This window comes from Solenopsis invicta, chromosome 6 (assembly GCF_016802725.1).
Source record: "Solenopsis invicta isolate M01_SB chromosome 6, UNIL_Sinv_3.0, whole genome shotgun sequence".
Taxonomy (NCBI): Eukaryota; Metazoa; Arthropoda; class Insecta; order Hymenoptera; family Formicidae; genus Solenopsis; species Solenopsis invicta.
In genome coordinates, this window is record NC_052669.1 from 21,747,980 (window position 1) to 21,769,790 (window position 21,811).

Here is a 21,811-nt window from a genome sequence, read left to right on the forward strand (position 1 = left end):
GTCTAGAAGACTACCTTAAGGTGAGTAATATTTGCAACATGTACAGGATGTATATACATATACATATCCAGACTAATCAATGGTTATGTATGTTACAGATATTTCTCGAGGTGAGAATTGAGAGGATTAAAGGAAAATTACACTATGAGCCTCTCAATACACATAACCAAAATATGCGATCTTCGCGTTGATAGTCGAAATTATCGCAGCGAGAGAACTAAATTTTTACTATTTTTAACATCTCGAATAATTATCATAAATATACTATACATTTTTCGAATAATTTTGCAAAGAATGTACAAGTACAATAATTCAATTTTTACATGACTGTTTACGATGATTTTGGAACCTGTGCGACAACTTTTTTTAAATTTCAATACATAAATGTTTCTAGGTTTTTTACAATTAATGCTACGTAACAAATAATATATATATACTCTAACAGCACACAATATTGTATGAATATTTTGGAACATCAGGGTAAATATTCAAAAGAAGAAAGTTAGGATTTTAAGAAACTTTTTATTTTTAATTGTATCGACTTTCTTTACAATAAAAATTAATTTAGTGTCACATTTTTTCATTATTTTGGAATAATTTTTTCCTAACGATAAAAATGCTGTAATTACGGCTAAAATTCTTTTTGAGGTAGACATAATTACTTAATTTATTGAAGAGTAATTCAAATGTGAAGTAAATGGGAAGTAATTATTAATACTTCCTAAGTATATTTATTTTATACAATTTTATAATAACGATACATGATAAATCGCAATGTAATGATCTAATAAAAAAAATATCAAACACTTAATATCACCATAATATAAATGTTCGTGAATTGAGTGTTATTTTTTTAGTTAATGACAAAATTTAACAATTATATTTAACAATTTCAAAAATAAAACAAAGTTGCGACCGCTTACACTGTCGATCATCAAGTTCGGTACTTTCAAATCGGCGTAATAAATTTGTAATAATTGTTTATTTTGATACTTATTGTTAGTACTTTTTTTCCTGACATTTTTTATTAAACATGGATCGTTTGTGTTTGTCGTTAATTTTTATCATTGTTACAAGTAAAAAAATTATTAAGTGGCATTTACATATATATACTGCAATATTTCTAGAAAGTATGATTATGTATTTCTTAAAAAATTGTTTATAAATATTATAACTGATTATTGTTGATAAGATTATTAAAATAAAAGATGCACAAGATACTAATATCCAAAGATGTGTACTAAGAATTAATTTAAAATATATGTGAATTGCGTTGAAAACATCAGTTTTACATGATGGATTATGTATAAATCAACATTGCTTATAGATATCTCTTGTACATTATAAATTTTATTGAAGGGTGACATATGCAATATTTATTATGTATTATTATAATAGAGATTACAATTAGTAATGGGATCAAGTAGACTCGAACCTGAACGAAGTGGGTTCGAACTTTCTTTAATTGCCTCGAAAAATAAAAATATTATTTCCAAATAAAATCATGTCTACTCTATCAGGAAACAGTATTTTTTAAATATTTAATTATAATGTTTCTTAAATATTTAAAAAAACGTTATAATAAAGAATAATTATTTTTAAAAAATGTAAAAACATTGTCTGCTGATAGGGTAGAATAAATAAGTTTAAATTTTTGTATCGTATCGATTACTTTGCAAGACAATGTACAAAATATTATTTCTTCTTTTACGAGCAGATTCGAAATCTGCTTGCGAAATTTCGAGCTCTCTACGATTACTTCGAAAGATAAAAATAGAATTTTCAAGTAGACTCAAACCTGAACAAAGTGGGCTCGAACTTTCTTTAATTGCCTCAAGAAACAAAAATATTATTTCCAAATAAAATCATGTCTACCCTATCAGGAAACATCAGTTTTACATGATGGATTATGTATAAATCAACCTGTTTCCTGATAGACATGATTTTATTTGGAAATAATATTTTTGTTTCTTGAGGCAATTAAAGAAAGTTCGAGCCCACTTTGTTCAGGTTTGAGTCTACTTGAAAATTCTATTTTTATCTTTCGAAGTAATCGTAGAGAGCTCGAAATTTCGCAAGCAGATTTCGAATCTGCTCGTAAAACACTTAATTCTATCATTAATTTTACGATGCCTTTTCGTAATCATGAAATGTAAGCTGGCTGTGAAGTAATGCAGTAATCATGGATATTGCGTATGAACTTTGTACGAAATTGGGAACTATTACGTGTCGTGCATCCAAACTTTCAGGGGCATTTTGGTGGAAACGGTGTTCAAGAAATCCTTGAAATACTTTGCGATACTTGAACTGGCCGCCGGTTTCATTTCCTCGATTATCTCTTTGATGTTCTGATTCAGGAATTGATTCATCGCCTGGCCGATCACGTTGTTGCCATTCAGGTGATCGTTTATGCGAAATCTGGCTCGACCGAGACTGAAGTCGACTAGCAATCGAGAGATGTTCATGTAACGAACACCGTCCCTTATTTCCTCGACACCTTGTATGCGAGCGATTGCCTTCACGTCACCTAAATACCAAGATATGCCAATCAAAAGGGTGGTATATTTATTTAATATGTTATGAAATTAGCATTTTGTTCTGCTATACGGGAACTCTTACCGAACAATGCCCAAAAATCGCCGTGACTTTGTATGGGGAAGAGAAGTACATTCCCATTAATGTCGTAGTTACCATGAATCTCGATTTTTGGCAAAGATAGATGTAGATCAAATCTATATGTTGATAGATTTACTCGTACTTTGGTGACAGTGTAGTCTCCTGGTCCTATCGCGGTGATGTTGGTGAAAATGGCTCTAACACGCACCGGACCTTGACCATTCTCCATTTTCAGCTCGGGAATTACTAGTGGCTCTATGGGAGGCACCTCCAATTCCGGGATACCTAGTTAAGAAATTACAATTAGAAACAATTTTCGACTAGTTGACAATCGTTGAGAACAGCCCCCACAGACTCAATAAAAAAGTGTACGAAAGTTGTTATAGTTTATTATACGGAAAGAATTACAAATCTAGTTTTATACAGATCTGAAAGTAATTTGGTTATACCATTAAAATTAATAATTATGCGTTAGACCGTTAAACTGGTTGAGATTATCAATATCGAAACATTTTACAGCATTGCTCATCATGCTTAAACGTCTACAATATTTTATAACAATTTTGATAATTCAATAAAATTTTTACAGTTTAGTATCCAGCTAGATACTTCAGTAAAATTGTTTTTTTGTTCTAATTGTTATTAATTTTCTTAAGTTACAATGATAAATTGAAATATATATTAAGAAAAAGAAAATATAAGTTATTTAAAAAAAACAGCAAACATAAAATAATTTAACACTATCAATAATATTTTCATTATTACATTGTTTACATTATATTGTTTAAACTATGCCGTTTGTAAAATAAAATTATGCAAATTTGATTGATTTCACTTATTCGAGTTAATTTTGTCTAAAGAAATTGCGAAGGCACAACCTTATATTTTAATTTTATTCAATTGTGTGGTAAAATCTTGATAACTTATTTGAATCAAATAATAATATTTTTCTCTCTCTCTCTCTCTTTTCATAATTATTTGCAAAATATGTTACACATACAGATTGTTTGTATGATACAATTGTTTTATTTCGCATGGCTTTTTGCCATTTTTTCTAATGTACATAATCTTTTAGCACACTAAAAACATGTATTTTCTCACAATTCAATTTGTGCCTCGAGCAGAGTTGAGATAATTCGTTATTTCTCAACTTGGGACATAAGTAACAAAGTTACAATTACAATTGCTTATTTTAAATTGTAATTTAAGTTAGTCACATTTTTTTAGTAACTATTAACTAATTTAGTATAGTTACTTTTATAATTACTTTATATATTTTAAACTTATTTGTCAACATAAAATTTGTATTCAGTGAACATATTTAATTAATATATTTTGAGTTTTAATTCTTAAAAAATGATTGTGGTTTATTATACACAATATAATACAGCTTAGCCAAATATTTAACATAACAAGCAAAATAATTGAGTAATGTTAAAATTAAATATGAGGATTTTATTAAAAATAACAATGCATAAATATTACAAAAAATTAATAGAACAATAATTGCTGAAAGTTACAACTTATTATTTTTTAAGTAATTATGATCGTAATGTGTTACTTTCTTCAGAGTCGGTAACTTTTATAACGGTTACTTTCTTGAAAGAGAAAAATTGTAACTTTATTTACTTCTATGAATACATTAAGTAACTTCTACAAAGTAATTAGTTAAATTTTTTCAGTTCTGATCTTGAGATGCAAACAAGCAATATATATCTTGATTTCTCACCGTTCTGCTAAATCTAAAGTGTTAAAAAATATATAGCATATGGAGTCTACTATGTACGTCTATGTTGTGAATCGTTGAACGCAAAAAAAATTACTGACGTCATTTTTTGATTAGCACTTGTTGGTGATACATTAGGACTCTTCTTACACATGAAGAATATATTGAGTCGGAAAAACATTGGTTAAAAATAACGAAAATGCATAGATTAACATGGAAGGTATGATGATCAACGAGATTTTATATAACTTGTTTATTACGAGATTTTTTTGTCGTAAAATGATTTATTAATGATAGTAGTCTTTTTAAGTACTTTACGTGAACATTAGACATTTATATAAAATAAAGAAGCAACGGTAGCACGTTTCTTCTTGACTTACGTGTTACTACAGATTACGTAGCATAAATTAAGAGACGCGGTAGCGTTCCGTCGCCAATTACATAAAAATTATGACATACCAGTTGTGATATATGTCATTGTTCACCGTCGAGCACTACTTTCTTTTATCCAGAATTCCTACATTAGTCATGCTTTCGATTTCAAGTATTTCAGCAGTTAGTTTTGTAATAAAAAATCTTACGACTTTTATTATGTAATATCAATAAACGTTTTCGTTTGAGATTAATTTAAAATTGGTAATCAATTTTAAAGTGTAAATTGTTAAGCGTTTCGAAGGATTTTCTAAATTGCTCAAGTCTATACACATAAATGCACACTGCATTTATAACTATGCGATTACGTATCTTAATAAATGCAGATTTCTTAATGTGTTAATAGCTATGTCGAATATATGACAAATTTATATAATTTTATGTAACATAATTTTACAATCTGTTAAACAGATGTGACATGTAAAATGTATTTATATAACTTAATGTAATTTCATTTTATTTAAGGTTATTATTATGATCTAATCTTACAATTTGTACTAATAATATTTATTACAATTATAAACCAAATGAAATGTATTGTCATTTAAAGACAAAGGAATTTTTAATTTTGTCTCAAAGCATCGTTTATAAATTAATAATTTATTTTTCTAATTATATAAATGTTTTTGCATCTGTTTTTGGATGTTTAATAAATTAAACTAAATTTAGTTTAATAAATTTAATAAATTAAAATAAATTTTTTTAAACAGTTTTTAATTTCTCTACTTTTATTTATTTTGTGTACGAGTTTGACTATTTTTTTTAAATATCTGTACCTTTTCTTTTTAAATCATATTTCTAAAGTTTTTAATTTTTTTTTATTGATTGATTTGAATGATTTTCTGCACTTTCGAAATTAATCTCTGTCGTATTGAGCGAATATTTTGCAACGATGTTGTGCGTGTAATTATGCCGCAATGCTTTTCTACGAAGTCTCGAGTTCCGACTTAGTCCATTACATAAAGTATCATTGTAAGTCTAAATCAGTTGTACAAATTTTCACGATATTTACGGAACCAGGAGGAGGAAAGTTTACTGTACGCTCTTGCGACATGATAATATCCTTTATGTAACTCTAGTAGCATTTTGCCATTTACAAAATTATTTTGAGAATTAGTTACATTACTTAATTGATATAAATTCGATAGAAAAAGAATTTTTTAAAAATCGAATTTGATTCATTGAAATGAAAGTTTTGCGATACCATACATCTTTTGTTAATTTCTTACTATGTTGATGTTATTCGAACTATTTAAACCTTTTGCGAATGTTATAAGACAAGTCAATATCGAGATCAACATATATGATAAATTGTATCATTGTAACTTTAAGCATGATATTAAAAGAGTAGCTATTAATAGAGAAATAGAAAGGAATTTTGCAATGAATGAAATTAAACTTGCTTTTATGAGAAACAACACTTTGATTCTATATGATCTAGAAAATTTGTAAGTATAATTTTATTTTATTGCGTGTTTATTTTATTTTATTTATTTTCCATTTCTAATTATATTGTAGAGTCAAATATCTTGAAGACATGTCACAATGATGGGATTATATCACGTCTTCTTTAATTCGTATAGTACATTTCGCTAATTTGATGAATTGCCACTTTACTCACCTTTCACTAAATATGGTTGAATATGGGCGAGCGTGTTAAGAAAACACGACTCGATCTTTGGATCTTTTCTGCTGCATGGTAGAACATATTCGGCTGTAAAAAAAAAAAGAAAAGTTAAGGCGATCAAATATTATGTAACGTATATTATGCAATTAATAATAGGCATGTTAATAATGATAACATGTATCATGACGTTGAGCAACGAGCTAATAGTGAGATTTTACAGGCAACGCACGTATTTGATAGTACCCATTAATCCTTCTTAAGCGTCTTCTCTAAACACTGAGCACGTAATGTGCTTTCGGATTTAAACATAGATATATCCGTATACAAAAGCGTTATGTTTATCATCTAAATTGCTAATTTTCAAGTACTTAATATTTTACAATCTGTTTGAGATTTACTCGACTTCGTGGGAGAGTTACAAGCTTATCTGAGAATATAGAATATGTGAACAACTTTTGTGAAACTGAAACAATGAGACAACCTACTTCTACAATCACATTATTTCTAATTATTATTTATATTTTCTAATATAAAATATTATGTAATATTTATATTAAATAATAAAGAAAATATTAATAATGTGTAAAAATACTAAAAATTTAAAAATTTATATATTTGTTAAATGCTTATTTGAAGGTTGTAATTTATAGAGTGATTTAGAGTTATTGTCTATCTATTTTAAGTTTTTTAATAATTTATCAATTTGAAAGTGATTGATGTTCTTTGCATGTTTAATTATGTATCTCATTAATATTAATTAATGCTAGGTGATTCACACTCTCTCGAGTGATTCTAGGAGATTAACCGAACAACAATTTATCACCTATGGACATTCAACACTCTGTTTTTCACTCCATTTGACATATTGAATATGACTCGACAATATTACTGAGGATATCTTTTTTATGTATAATGTATTGCTCAAAGGCATCCACTAGACATCACTAGGATATATAATATACACTATGAAGCCCAAAGACGTCCAATTCAAATAAAGCGCATGTACCAAAGATGTCGTAAAGACATTTTTCAGACATGCGTATTGTCGTTATTGCATTAAAAAAGTAAAGTTATATAATAATTACATTAATAATTACATTAATAATTAGATTTTGACATATATAATACAAGTGTCTCGTAAAGATCGTAACAATATTTAGATTCTTAGAATTATTTAAAGACAAAAATGATATCAAAATTATACTAAAATACAGCTATAATAATTTTCAAATGAGAAGTGTTTAAAGTGTTAGTAAATTAAACTGTCTAAAATGCGTGCGCTTAGATATGACATATGGCACAAAAGTAAAAGTGTTCTTAAATATAATTTTTATTTTTTATATTGATTTTGCATTTACTTTTACTATGAGGATTTTTGTTTCAAAGTGGTGCGATGAATCAATCTTTCAACGTCGTTATGACCATTACGAGGCTCCATCTTCCATATCAAATATTTCAACTAATTTTTAAGCAGAACTATGGGAAATTTTACCATTAAAGTACGTGTTACATATTTTCATCCAAGAGTTAAATTTTCGGCTTTCGACTTTAAGAAATCCTGTTGTTTCAAAAGACACTGTTTCAAAACAAAAGTGAAAGACTTATAATGTTGCGTCTTTTATTCCATTGCATACGTATTTTATTTACGAAAAATGCAACTTTTCTGTGGCTATCTATCGGCAATGTTGCGTACTGCGTTTTACGAAACATCCTTTAGACGTCTATTGAAAACAGTAAAAAATATAGTATCAAAACTGTTATTGAAATATTCATTGATCAAATATATAAAATTAGCTCATTTAGTATTAAAATAAACGTCTATTGAAAACAGTAAAAAATATAGTATCAAAACTGTTATTGAAATATTCATTGATCAAATATATAAAATTAGCTCATTTAGTATTAAAATAAACGCATCCAATATTTTTTTAATAAAATTAAAATTTAAAGAAATTTAATTTTAACCAGTTAAAAATTGGACATAGTAACAACCTTGCACGTTCCTAAAATACATGTATAAATGTCTTTATTATAGGACGTTTAAACGACGTCCTCAAGACGCATTTTAGACGTTCAATTTTTAATGACATAAACTGGACGTTTCACGATATGCTTTGGACGTCCGGGACGTCGATTGTTACTTGAGTTTAGTTCTTCGAGTTGATTGTATACATATCGATAAATTATTATGATTTTGCATTCAGTTGTAGAACAATAAAAGTTTGAATGATATTACTTTGTTATTAATTTTTAATAATGTTTATACAATATTTTAGAAATATTTTAACGCTTATAGGGCATTGATGTGTTGACATGCTGCTCATTTAGAATAATAACAAAGTAATATCATTCAAACTTTACTGTTTTACAACTGCATGCAAAATCTTAATAATTTCTAGATATGTATATAATCAACTCGGAGATATTTAGAATATTTTTTAGTATTATAAGAATATTTTATTAATGTCATATTTCCGCTTTATATAATATTCGTGATATATTATTTTAATATCCGTGGAATATTACGAAATGTTTTACAAATATTATTGTTGTTAAAAATTAATGTGAATTATTATGCATAAAATATTTATAAATTTTATAATTATTACATTTAAAGTTCTAATATTCCTGATAATTTAAAATGTTAAAATAAATAATATTATTTACTTCTAACAAAATATTTGTGTAATATTCATATAATATTATTAGGAATAGACATATAATTACTTTTTATTAGTATTAAATAATATTATGCGTTTATAAGGTGTGGTAATTTTAAATAATTGTTGCTAAACGATGATCATTGCAAGTTAACGATGTGTTTTTTCTACGTGTTTCTCTCGGAAACACTTAATATAAAACAATAATACATATTCAGTGAATCACTTTACAAGGTTTCCGGTTTTTTTAAATTTTTTTTTATTTTTCTCATTTTCAAAGACTTCGTAACATTAATAATTGATGCTTATACTCCGAACCGCAGATAGAAAAAAAAATATACGCGATCAAAATAAAACTAAATGCGATAACACTTGACCTTTGTAAACGTAATTAAAATCTGTGCAGAGATTTTTTAGTCTCTTTACACTGTTATTACATCTCGCGTAAGAATCTGGACCACTTGACGCTTCACTGACATGGCTATTACGTCGCCACTTTCACTCGGGACACCGATCGAATCGACCGAGAACGAACGCGTGCTAAATGAGAGACAAAGAAGGAAAAAGCACGCAGGCTCTAATGCTCATAAAAACTTAAGTTCAATGGAAATAATAAAACAAAGAAAACAAAAAATACACATTCTTGAATCATTACCTTTGAGAAATTAGATCATCGACATACATATATAATCACACTTAATTTGCTTGAAAATGAAGAAAGAAAATATCTATATCCGTCACTGTGTTTGCTACATTTCATCATAAAATTGCTGCTGAAGGAAAGTTGGGACAGAGAAAGAGTGCTGATAGCGTGTACTAATATTGGTTTAAACGATTCGAAGGTGACGATGTCGAGTTCGACGATAAATCTGAATAGCTTCAGAAAGCGGAAGACACGGAAAGTGCAAGCATTTCAAGTGCTATCGCACGAAGATTCGGCACAAACACAAGAACTCGAAGATAAGTTAACGCTCGCTCGAGCAACTATCTACAAATATTCACAAAGAAGAAAGATAGGTGCTAATCACATATATTTCTTTCTAAAGCAAAATTTATAAAGGTCTGCTCTTTCTCTCGTTCCCAAGAAATGAAGAGAATGATTGATTTGATTTAGCTTTTTCACCCTTACTACGTGAAGTTTAATTTGCGATTCTTCAACATAACTGCCTCGAAGAAATGTCGTCACTCGAGTACAACGTAAGGTATACAGAGTGGAGAATCGACAGTGCTTTGCGTACATCGTTGTAACATCGGCTTTAACCCGGTACTTTCTCCGGACGATTGCCGCCGATCCTCGACACCGAGAATTACGCAATCTCTGACATAACCTTCGCCATGCCGCCGAGAAACGTTACGCCATATTCCGAGACATTATATTGGCGAAGACCACCGTGGTCGGTGTCGCTTCGTACACGCAAATTATTTTGCTAAAGATTGGCAATCATTATTGTTAGAAATATTAGATGAAAAATCGACATTTTTACTAATAGATTTACTAAATCTATTAGAACGATTAGTACGCGAAACAAAATAATATTAGAACGATATCAGTACAAAAAAAAATCATGAAAGGATATTAGCGAATCTGTATAATATATTATATTTTATAACATATTTATTTTAATAAAATAAATATCGTTTTCTTCTTTTAATATAACAGTTACGTTGCAAACCATTTATTTATATTTTTAACGTTTATTCAATATTTTTTATTTATGAAAAGATTATAATTTGATTTTTTTTTCTAATTGTAAGTAAATAATTCAGTTTTTATTTTGATGTAAGTAATTCTTTATTTAGATGTAAGACATTGAGAGAAATAAGTTCTACTTTTCTTGTACTATTTCTAGCTTGGTAATTGCAACAAAAGGACAACAAAAAGAGATAAATTGCATAAATATAATAACAGAACTGTTTTTATAATTTTGCTATTGAAATCATCACATTGTTATAAGTTAAATATAACGATAATTATAAGCTAAATATAAATATAACGAAATAATTATAAGTTAAATTTAAATATAACGAAACGTCTATTGTAATAAATAATTGTCAATATTTATATTAATTTTACACACAAATATCCAGTGTCAGCTCTCACGGCATTGATTTGGGTTTCGATTTACATCTTCAGAGTAATTTCCTCCAGAGTAAGTCCTTTCCTCATTTAATTTTAAATATATTGTTTTGTATCAAGTTTTTCATAATTACGTAAACGTTCATAATTATGTAATTATCATATAATACAAAATGTCATAGTTTGATTATTAATTTAATTGTACATTGTTACAGAGAACTTGATACGATCAACGATAGAGATACAGATGGCATATACATGTAGCACATATATATTAAAAAGTTAATACAAAAATTAATTTGCATATTAATGGAATAATTGAAATTTATAAATAATTTTTGACCATATGTAAGAAATGTAAAAAAAAAACTGACACATGTTTTGTCTCAAAACAGGATAAATATTTAAAGAGTAATAAAATCAATTATGTGATTCGCGAAAGTCAAACGTATAATTCGATCAAAATTTTGAAAATGTTGTGGAAAGGTTCGCACAACTGATTGATGGTTGTCAGTCTCAATAACTGAGAGTGCAGGTGCAATCAAAACAACGGGCTTCCGTCACGTAATCATACGGTACGTCTATTGTTTGTATTTCTTCGGATTACGCCGAAAGAGAAAGGCAGATATGCTCGAGATGTTCGGTGGAAAATGTAAATAAAAATGCGAGGTAAGATTACACTCGCGTAATCATTTCCTATTATCCTTTACTAGCGCACGTAATCAAGATGGTCCCACCGACACACCGACACACACACACACACACACACACACACACACGCACGCACACGTACGCACGCACACATACTTTCTCTCTCTCTTTCTCTCTCTCTCTCTCTCCTTAGTGTAGAATAAATGGTAATGTAAAACAAATGCAATATTGGGTAAATTAATATATTCTTTAACTAAATTAAATTAAAGTTACTAATTTATAAAATTAATTCAGTTATGTTAAAAGTTACAGGAGCAAGAAACTAATTAGTTAAAAATTAAATGTTAAAATGTTGAGTTATGTTAAAAGATAATTTTGAAAAGTATTATTTATGTTAAAAATTCGCAGGTGTTTAAAGTTAGATAATTCCAAAGGAATTAATCGGGGATTATAATGTAAATCACTAAATTTAATATTTTGTTTATAAATTAAGTATATGAAATAACAAAGATTGTTTTTATTATATGGAAAGATATTTTTTGTTTTGTATAAATAAATTTTTAACTTAGGGCAAAAGTTAATAAAATAAAGTTTAAATATTTGAATAATAACTAATTTGTAAAAATTATAATTGTAAAAAATTAAGTCATTTAAAATTAGCTCAATTAAATTGAGTTTCATTAACTCTTTAACTTTATTATTTAATTTTTAACATTTTAACTAATTTATTATTTAACTTCGAACAAATGCATATTTTACGAATTAACAAATAAATGTGTTCTAGTACATCATTAAATTGTTAACAAATTTTAAAGTAAAATAGTAGTAATAGACTTTTCTCCGGAAGTGAGGAAAAGAATATTAATTCTTCCGCGATTTTCTTATTCTTCCGCAATTATTTTTAAATTCTAATAATATTTATTAAATAACTGTGTAACATTTTAAAACTTTAACGAATTTTGCCATTAAATTTCGACATTGAATTAGTAAATAAGTTATTATAAATTATAGTTTTAACAAGCATTTGTGTCATAACGCATCGTGTATTGGTATTTTTAATTTTTGCCGCTTTTACTTTTTAAACTCGAATGAAAACAATCGTTTGTATGCGTCTGCGTTGCGATGTCACGGATATAATGAATATTACCACCGCGGTATCTATGACTAACAATGCGCACGTTGCATAGCAATCAGTGTCAACTTAGCGTCTCAGACAAAAGCTTCTGCGTAAAGAGTGATTTAGTAATGATGATTCAACAATTGATTGATGGTATAAATTAGGTAAAAAGAATGCTTTCATAATGATCTTACGAGTGGGGAAATCGGGCTCATTAAGCCCGCTATTGATTTCCGTCACGTTCTGATTTTCGCATGATACCAAGACGAACCAGAGTCCCAGAAGTAGGGTAGAAGCTATCCTCACGAAGGCCATCCTGCCCTTCCCGAGAAACACGACACTCCTCACTTTCTCGTCCTTACGTCTGTAAAAATGCGAGCAAATCCTTAGCGGTCATCCCGGACGATCGATTATCCTTTGCAAGGGACGCTTACAAAAAGAGACTTATAACTTGAACACCAGCAACACTTTGAAGGTCCACAGGAAATAAATGACCGCGACGTCGATTAGTTTGCAAATAGGACCGATGCGGCAGAAGGACTCGAGGAAAGCGAATACGAATTGAGACTCTGGGCAACGAGTTGTACTGATACTTTGTAATAAACTAAGGACGGGACCCCTTCATATCCTGTCTTATATCCCCGCGCGGTAATCCCCCTACTCTGAAAGTGTACGCCTACTACTGGTTGCCGACTTTAAAGAGCTAGGCCGTTCGTGATCACCTCTTTCCACATCTACTGTGACAACGCGCCCTGTACAACCGATATTCTATGACCGGTTGTACACGAAATTTGCATATAGTTGCGACAACCGCAACAATCATGCATGATTGGATATTGTTGTCGAAGTTGTACATATGTTTACGACCGAAAAATTCTCTGTGAAAATAAGAGCCATGGATCTTCACGACTTTTATCGCTTGCCTTTCACATAATGACATTTTATTACATTAGATTTTAATATTTTCAATTACTTTTACATACTTCTTCTTATTTTGTAAGACCGTTCTCACGCTTTTTGTACCTACTCCGTTGTGAGAAATCAACGCGTGCAATTTATAAAGTTATATTACATGCACGCGAGTTTCTTATTTAACAAATCAATGAAACAAAAAAAAAATTTTTTTTAAATACATTAGATAAAATTAAATAACATTTTTATACTCATGCTTTTTATACTCGTATTGTATTATTACATTATTAAAGTTTATTTTAAATGCTTTATAACTTATACTTCATTTTTTCTATTAAATTTTATTTATAATCTTTTATATTTAATAATAAAAGGCATATAAAAAGTCAGAAATACGTATACCTATATAAAATATATGTATATTAAAACATACATTCGATAATAAATTATATATAAAATTACAAATAGAATTTTATTTTGAAAAATTTAATGTAAAGTAAGGTAAATAATTTTTGACAAGTTATTTGCAAAAAAAATAGTGTGAAACTATAAATTTTATTTATAGTTAATATCTATAAATTAGCTAAAACGTATTTAAAAATTGAAAATTAACAAAAATATTTTTATGTATAAAAGATTTAAGTGTGAACTGCAAATGTTCTGAATTATGTCGTTCTATCTGTGTGTTGGCCACCTCTACTATATTGTACAAAAACTACATAATTATAAGATATTTTACTATTTTATCAATTTTTAAACGTATTAATCGTGCATAACTAAAACACATTGTACAGTCCAAAACTATTCGATTTTATTATTTTACAGGTTACATTGTTGTAGTGACAATTTAAGAATAAATTTAGTCGTGGATAGTTAAAAGTAACAGATTCTCGTTATGGTTTCTTGGAAACAGCTTTTCACGGAAAATCATATTATATGCGTTTACTTACTTTGATGGAGCCATTTGTTGCACTTTGACGACTGTTTTCCGGTAATATTTAGACACTTTTAATCAGCTACTTGCATTTAATTATGGGTATAAAACAAATTACGGTGGCGTCATTCGGGTCAGTGGCGTAATTCCGTACATTTACCTTATAAAGCATTTAAAACAGAATTATAGTTATAAAATATATTTTGTTATATATAATATCTTTTATCTTTAGTGATTTAAAAATATATATACTAATGTTATTAACATTGATATCTTTAATTTTTAAATAAGTGTGCATAATTCACGAATAATTTTCTTAGTTAATGTTTTTAATTTAATTTAATTTATTTACGTGTCTTAATTTTATATTTTTAAACATTGTAAGCATTAAAGTTCAAGGATAACTCGGATATTTACGTCGCGCGGTGATTTAAGCCGCAAAAATAATAAAAAAAATAGAAATGTTGATGATAACTTACTTGCAATATCCGGACCAGAAAATCCGGACTACGAGATCAGACGTTATTGTCCTGGTCGATTGCATCATAATCGGCCGCCTAATTAATTTCCGTGATTTGAGTAAATAAAATAAAATCTTTAATTCAAATGATGGGCGTAAAATCCCAGCCGATTATGATGCAATCGACCAGGACAATAGTAACGTCTGATCTCGTAGATCGGATTTTTTTGATTCCTTCTCTTAATGACCTTTACTCGATTTAGACACTACTCTTTAAATTCGCATCTTCTGCGCCTAATACAACGGTAGGCGGAACCGGTATAGCAATCTATGGGTATAAATCAGTCTTGGTAACATGCGACCATGAGACGCTTATGCGTGTGCGCATAAGGACTTCGCGCACGTCGGGTGTCAGACACGAGAAAGTTCCATAGGCATAATAATAGTAAGAACAGGCCGCTAAATTTAACCGTCGGTTAGATAAAAAAATGCTTAATAGGTTTTGTTCTTGGATTTGCCTATATGGAAAAAAAATTCTGGAAGGCAAGAGAATACTCCAGTAACACTGCGCGAATTAAAGGCAATAAAAATATTGTGGGAACACTGTGCCATTGGTATTCTGTAGATAATAAGGAAGAATGCTTAAATCCAGTGCAATTGGAAATACAAGGGTACATAGATGTTAAACAATATGTTATAACTATTTCAGCTCCATGCATGACTGATTTAAACTTAAGGCTAAGCCATGATGTTTTTGAAAAGATAAAAAAGTATTTATAATTATTATATAATACTTTTATAACTTTGTTATGATATCATATTTTTATAACTTTTTTATGATTATTATAACAAGCTACTTTGTGAATTAAATAAAGTTTATGAATACTATAAAATACTTTTTATTTTCTTACTTTTTTATGATGTACATTTAATAAATACTCGTAATATTATATATAATATTATATATATTATTTTTTTAAACTTTTTAAAGAATTGGCATGTTGCTTTAAAAGTTAAATAAAATCTAATCAATCATATTAAAATTATTTAAAGCATTAATTAATGATTTCTATTATTATATATTATAATTTAAAATTATGATAAATTTGTAACAATATTTACATTGAAATTAGCAATAATAACAAGTAATACTATTGAAATCATTTGCAATCACAATAAAATCATTTGTAATCACTGCAATCACAATGATATCATTTGTAATCACTGTGATATCATTTGTAATCACAATGAAATCAGCTGTGATCACAATTGATTTCACACAGTCGTATAAAATCACTTTAGTAGTTGTAATCACATCGTAATCAACTGTAATCAGTTGTAATCAACTGTACTTTATAATCACGTGTACATCAAATAGCTGAGTGAATGACCCCTCGTGTCAACCACTTGCAAGGATCTGTCTCGCATGTGCATGCTCTCGATCTAGGAAATCGGTGGTGAAAGAGGTGCACATGAGAGTACATTATTATCATTAGTATCATTACATTTTTAATAATATTTTACGCACCACGCCGAGCCGCAGTTTGATTCCTGCCGTCTAGGCGTTTCTCCGAGGTTTCGTTTTCCTGTTATTGCAATAAATTTGATATTGTTTAAATAATTTTTCGTAGCCGTGCGCATTTTTTTAAATTTTTCTTACTAGTCGGGATTGATTTAGAAGCCTACAATAATGTTCTAAAAAAATTTGCAGCCCCGACCGAGGTTTCGTTTTCCTGTTTTTGCAATAAATTTTATATTGTTTAAATAATTTTTCGTAGCCGTGCGCATTTTTTTTAATTTTTCTTACTAGTCGGGATTGATTTAGAAGCCTACAATAATGTTCTAAAAAAATTTGCAGCCCTGACCGAGACTTCGTTTTTCTGTTTTTGCAATAAATTTTATATTGTTTAAATAATTTTTCGTAGCCGTGCGCATTTTTTTTAATTTTTCTCATTAATCGAGATTTATTTAGAAGGCTATAATGATGTTCTAAAAAAATTTGCAGCCCCGACCGAGGTTTCGTTTTCCTGTTTTTGCAATAAATTTTATATTGTTTAAATAATTTTTTGTAGCCGTGCGCATTTTTTTTAATTTTTCTTACTAGTCGGGATTGATTTAGAAGCCTACAATAATGTTCTAAAAAAATTTGCAGCCCCGACCGAGACTTCGTTTTTCTGTTTTTGCAATAAATTTTATATTGTTTAAATAATTTTTCGTAGCCGTGCGCATTTTTTTTAATTTTTCTCATTAATCGAGATTTATTTAGAAGGCTATAATGATGTTCTAAAAAAATTTGCAGCCCCGACCGAGGTTTCGTTTTCCTGTTTTTGCAATAAATTTTATATTGTTTAAATAATTTTTCGTAGCCGTGCGCATTTTTTTTTTATTTTTCTTATTAGTCGCGGTAGGCTTGATTTAGAAGCCTACAGTAATGTTCTAAAAAAATTTGCAGCTCCGACCGAGGCTTCCTTCCCTTGTTTCTGCAATAACTCGTTATATAATTTAAACAATTTAGTAGACCTGCGCATTTTTGTTAATTGTTCCTGATAGTCTAATCTATTTAGAAGCGTATAAGTGTATTTCGTGCAGTTACTTGCTAGTTTGCCTTTATATGTCAAAGTTTCTTATGTATTTTATTTTGAATGAGAATCCCTGCTTTGACGAATCTGCTGCTGCGAATCCGCTGCTAGCTTCAACATCATAATTTAAAAACAGAGATTAACATTAGTCTAACTTTATACGGCTGCAGTTATTTCTCTTCAGATTTTTAACTTTAGTTCGCCATGTTCTAATCCGGTGATCTCTTGCAGTGTAGTCTCGTTTTATATCTTACTTTTTCTTGCAGATTTTGTTATAAATTTAATTATTTTAAATTTAAAATATTTTCTCGCTCTACTATTATCTTATGAACGCGGTATTTAGATTATATAGTTCTAATTTTTGCAATACAAGCTTAGAAATATTAATTAAAATGAAAGTGACAAGACATTGGAAAAATTGAACTGTCTAACAGACCGAAATATGGCGAACTACAGACTCGAAAATAAGTGTGACGAGCTAGGACTAAAAAATTGTAAAATAGGTAACTGTGATACTGGTGAGGTACGATCATACTACAACACTTTTTGAATTTTTCCAATAGATTCTTTTAACCTTGGAAAAAAAAGAAAAAATTCGCAGAAAAATTGAATTGTGTTTTTCCTCGAGCTTTTAAAACTTTATGCGTGTTATGTTGGAACTTGTTTTTACCGAATTATGCCATCAGCAAAATTAGTAAATAGGCGTGAGACATGAAAAACGTTTCTGAATATAAAGCATATTATAAAGTTAATTTGGCAAAAGTTGATAGTCTAGACTCTAGACTAATCATAGTAAATGGCATACCGTGATAAAATCACATACCGTGTGTATCTAAAATGCAAAAATTTGTTGCGAATCGATTTGGGTCCAAATGTGTGGTGGAAGAATTGAATTCACCGTCTTTTATTATTAAATAATATTTATTAAATAAATTTATTATTAATATTAAAGGTAAACTAATTACTATATTAAATTTTAGAAAAAAGTACTTTTAAACATGTATTTGAAGAGATTTTTGATTTTATATAAATATTCGAAAGTTAGTCAATTAGTTTTTGGTCACTGTTTGAAGGTATCCATAAATCACTGTTCAAGGAAACAAAGCAATAAATGCTACCTTTATTCAACGCGGTGGTCGATAACATGATTGGCCTTGACCATTTAATATTCCATTGTCTCTTCCATTTGTCCTCCGTGGAACCTGCTCTTCCATTACGTTTCTTGAATCGTGCGCAACATACGGACAAGTAAGTTGAAGTATATACGACAGAAGTTTTGCACTAGTAAACAACTTCGAGGTGATCCTGCATGATTACCCCCATTGCATTTTCTGTAATATATATCGTATTGAGAATCTTTTTATCAGGAACAAAAAATGGTTAATCTTACTTGTTTTTTACGTCAATCTTGATGTGGCATAAACCAGTTTGTGGTATAAACCATATTATTTACATTTATCGCAAATGAATACAGTATGAATATGAATTGCATATCAGTGAAAATACATAAATAAATATAGATGTAAGTAATAGTTATTTTAAGAGTAAGAAAGATGTAAATGTATACTATTAGATAGATAGATAAAGTGAGAGAAAGATGTGCAAATAAATAATACATTATATTTGTATAAAATTCAGTATTTATTCTTCAAACAGTATTTATATCGATCTAGTTTAACCATAAAAGTAATTTCCATTATTTTTTAATATTTTCCGTTATCATTCAACCAAGTTACAGATTCTAGTTCCATAGAAAGAATGGTATTTTCAGCGATAAATTTATTCATTCTTTTATTTATTAGATCTTTTTAATAATTTTTTTGCCAGATGCGTGCCAAAGTTGCTACATCGGACAGAATAAATGATAATTTGAGTGCTATGTCCGATGAATATATCGAGTGCGATAAAACTTGGCCCGAAAATCCAGCAGTGTCATGCGACAATTTATATTAGTTAGGCGACGATCGTTGAGCTCTTTTTATTATCGTCAATTGTAGATACATTATTGCAACTTAGTTAAGACGTTTTGCCGTATCCGGCGTACTTACCAGACATAGCATCTTTAAATTATCATTTACGCAGCGTGCTTTGCCTAACAAAAAATTTAATAATGTCAAAGTAAGAAAATGATTTTATGAAGCACAAGAGAAGACAAGTCTTTCTATTAAACCAGAATCTGAGCAGTAGAAAAAAATGTGGCAAAAATAATGAGGATTATTTTTATTATTGAATTATATTGGTATGTTTGACAATTCTAAATTTCATAAACAGTAATGAATCATTCATTTGTACATCTAATAGTATTAATATTAATTATTACTTCAATTATGTCACAGAACCAAAATTTTTAGAAATATCTCAGAAATATTTAAAATGACAAATAAAACATTTCATATAAATATGTCAGCAATATTTTTAAAACAGCTTTGGAATAACAAAATGTTGGCAATTCTTCGAACGTAAAACTTTATAGAAAAATTGTTGAAAGATTACTTACTAAAAACATCTACAATTTTTTTGAAATATTACAGTTTTCAGGATAGGGAAAGTTTGTATAAATGTTTAAATCACATACTAATTCAATAGATTTGCGCAACTTTTCAATACACAAATGCAGTAGTCGGTATGCCAGATCAAAGGTTACGTGCATTACAATAAATACAATTATATGTTTTATTTATTTTCATATTTTATAAAATATTTTAAAAATTAAATTTTTTATTGTATATTTTATGTTTTGATAGTCATCGACAGTACTGAAAGTCTATACGTATACAATAACGTAAAATGTAGATTTTCTGTACTGGTGAATACATTCTTAATAATGACATTAATGTTTAGAAATAACAAAAATTTTTCATAAAATTTGTTTGTAAATTACAATCTAATTTTTATAAAGATAAATGTGTTAATAAAAAATGTACTATATAAATAGTACAATAAATGTACTATATAAAAGATAAAGATGTTAATATAAAGAATTAAAAGAATTATGAAGAAAAGTTTAATATAAAGATAAATTGGCATAAACACTAGTTTAATATTGTAAGTTTTAATATTAATTATTAAATAATGTTATTTTAAAATTTAATGTTTTACTTTTGAACACTACAAAACTAAAGTTAGTTGAGTCAATATATTTCTTTACCTAAATTAAATTAAAGCTAATCGCCTAGAAAATTAATTTAGTAAAGTTAAAAGTTGAATGGATGAAAAACTAATTCAGTTAAAAGTTAATTTAAAATTAAATTAAGTTAGTTAAAAGTTAATATTAAAAATCTTATTTATAGTAAATTAAAATATGTCATAACTTTTAAAATCAGATTACTCTAAATAACGATATTACAATTACAATATAAATCATTAAATAAATTTAATTTAACTTTATTTGTAAATTAAGTTTCTATGAAGTAAGAAAAAAATATTGCTTTTTGTATAAGAATGCATATAAAGAGTTAACTTATATAAAATTAAATTAAGTTTAAAGTTATTATCTCTTCAACTTTTTATTTAATTTTTAACTTTTGAACTAATAACTATTATTAAATTTTATAAAAAGTAATGAAAAAGGTAACGAATTTTAGTAAGTAATTTTTTTAAGTAACAATAACCTATTACTTTTTAAAACAAGTAATTGCTTTTTACTAAAAGTAACACTGACGATAACGCCTTGCTCTAATGAAGTAATATTCTCTGAAGATAACTTTCCACAACCTTGACAGCCTAAGAGATGATTTTCAAGTATACTTAGCTGTAAGGATAATCAGCAGTTTACAGGCGTCTAAAACTTGCAGATCATATACAATTACGTGTAGATCGTTCGAATTATATGTATATAATTCGAAATGATATAAGCATTTAGAATTATACAAATTATCTAAATTTGTTTATTTAAAAAATATTTAGAATATTTATAATTTGTAATTATAATTATTAATAAGTCATAAGTATCAAGAAGAAATTCTAAAAAGTAAATAAAATTTATTTATAAAATATTCATAAGATATTGTTTCTGAAAAA

At 28.1% G+C, this 21,811-nt stretch overlaps 2 protein-coding genes across 2 annotated transcripts in view; one reads left to right on the forward strand and one right to left on the reverse strand.

Annotated features, from left to right (window-relative positions):
- Positions 1–21,811, forward strand: part of LOC105203826 (juvenile hormone-binding protein) — a 423,181-nt gene that overhangs the window by 298,599 nt on the left and 102,771 nt on the right. The window lies entirely within an intron of this gene.
- Positions 503–13,549, reverse strand: LOC105203817. The gene is made up of 5 exons (XM_011172730.3): positions 13,341–13,549; positions 13,101–13,270; positions 6,396–6,488; positions 2,620–2,901; positions 503–2,527 (listed from the first exon to the last, which is right to left on the reverse strand). The coding sequence occupies exons 2-5, from the start codon at positions 13,219–13,221 to the stop codon at positions 2,223–2,225; spliced, it is 801 nt and encodes a 266-aa protein (XP_011171032.1). The 5' UTR covers positions 13,222–13,270; positions 13,341–13,549; the 3' UTR covers positions 503–2,222.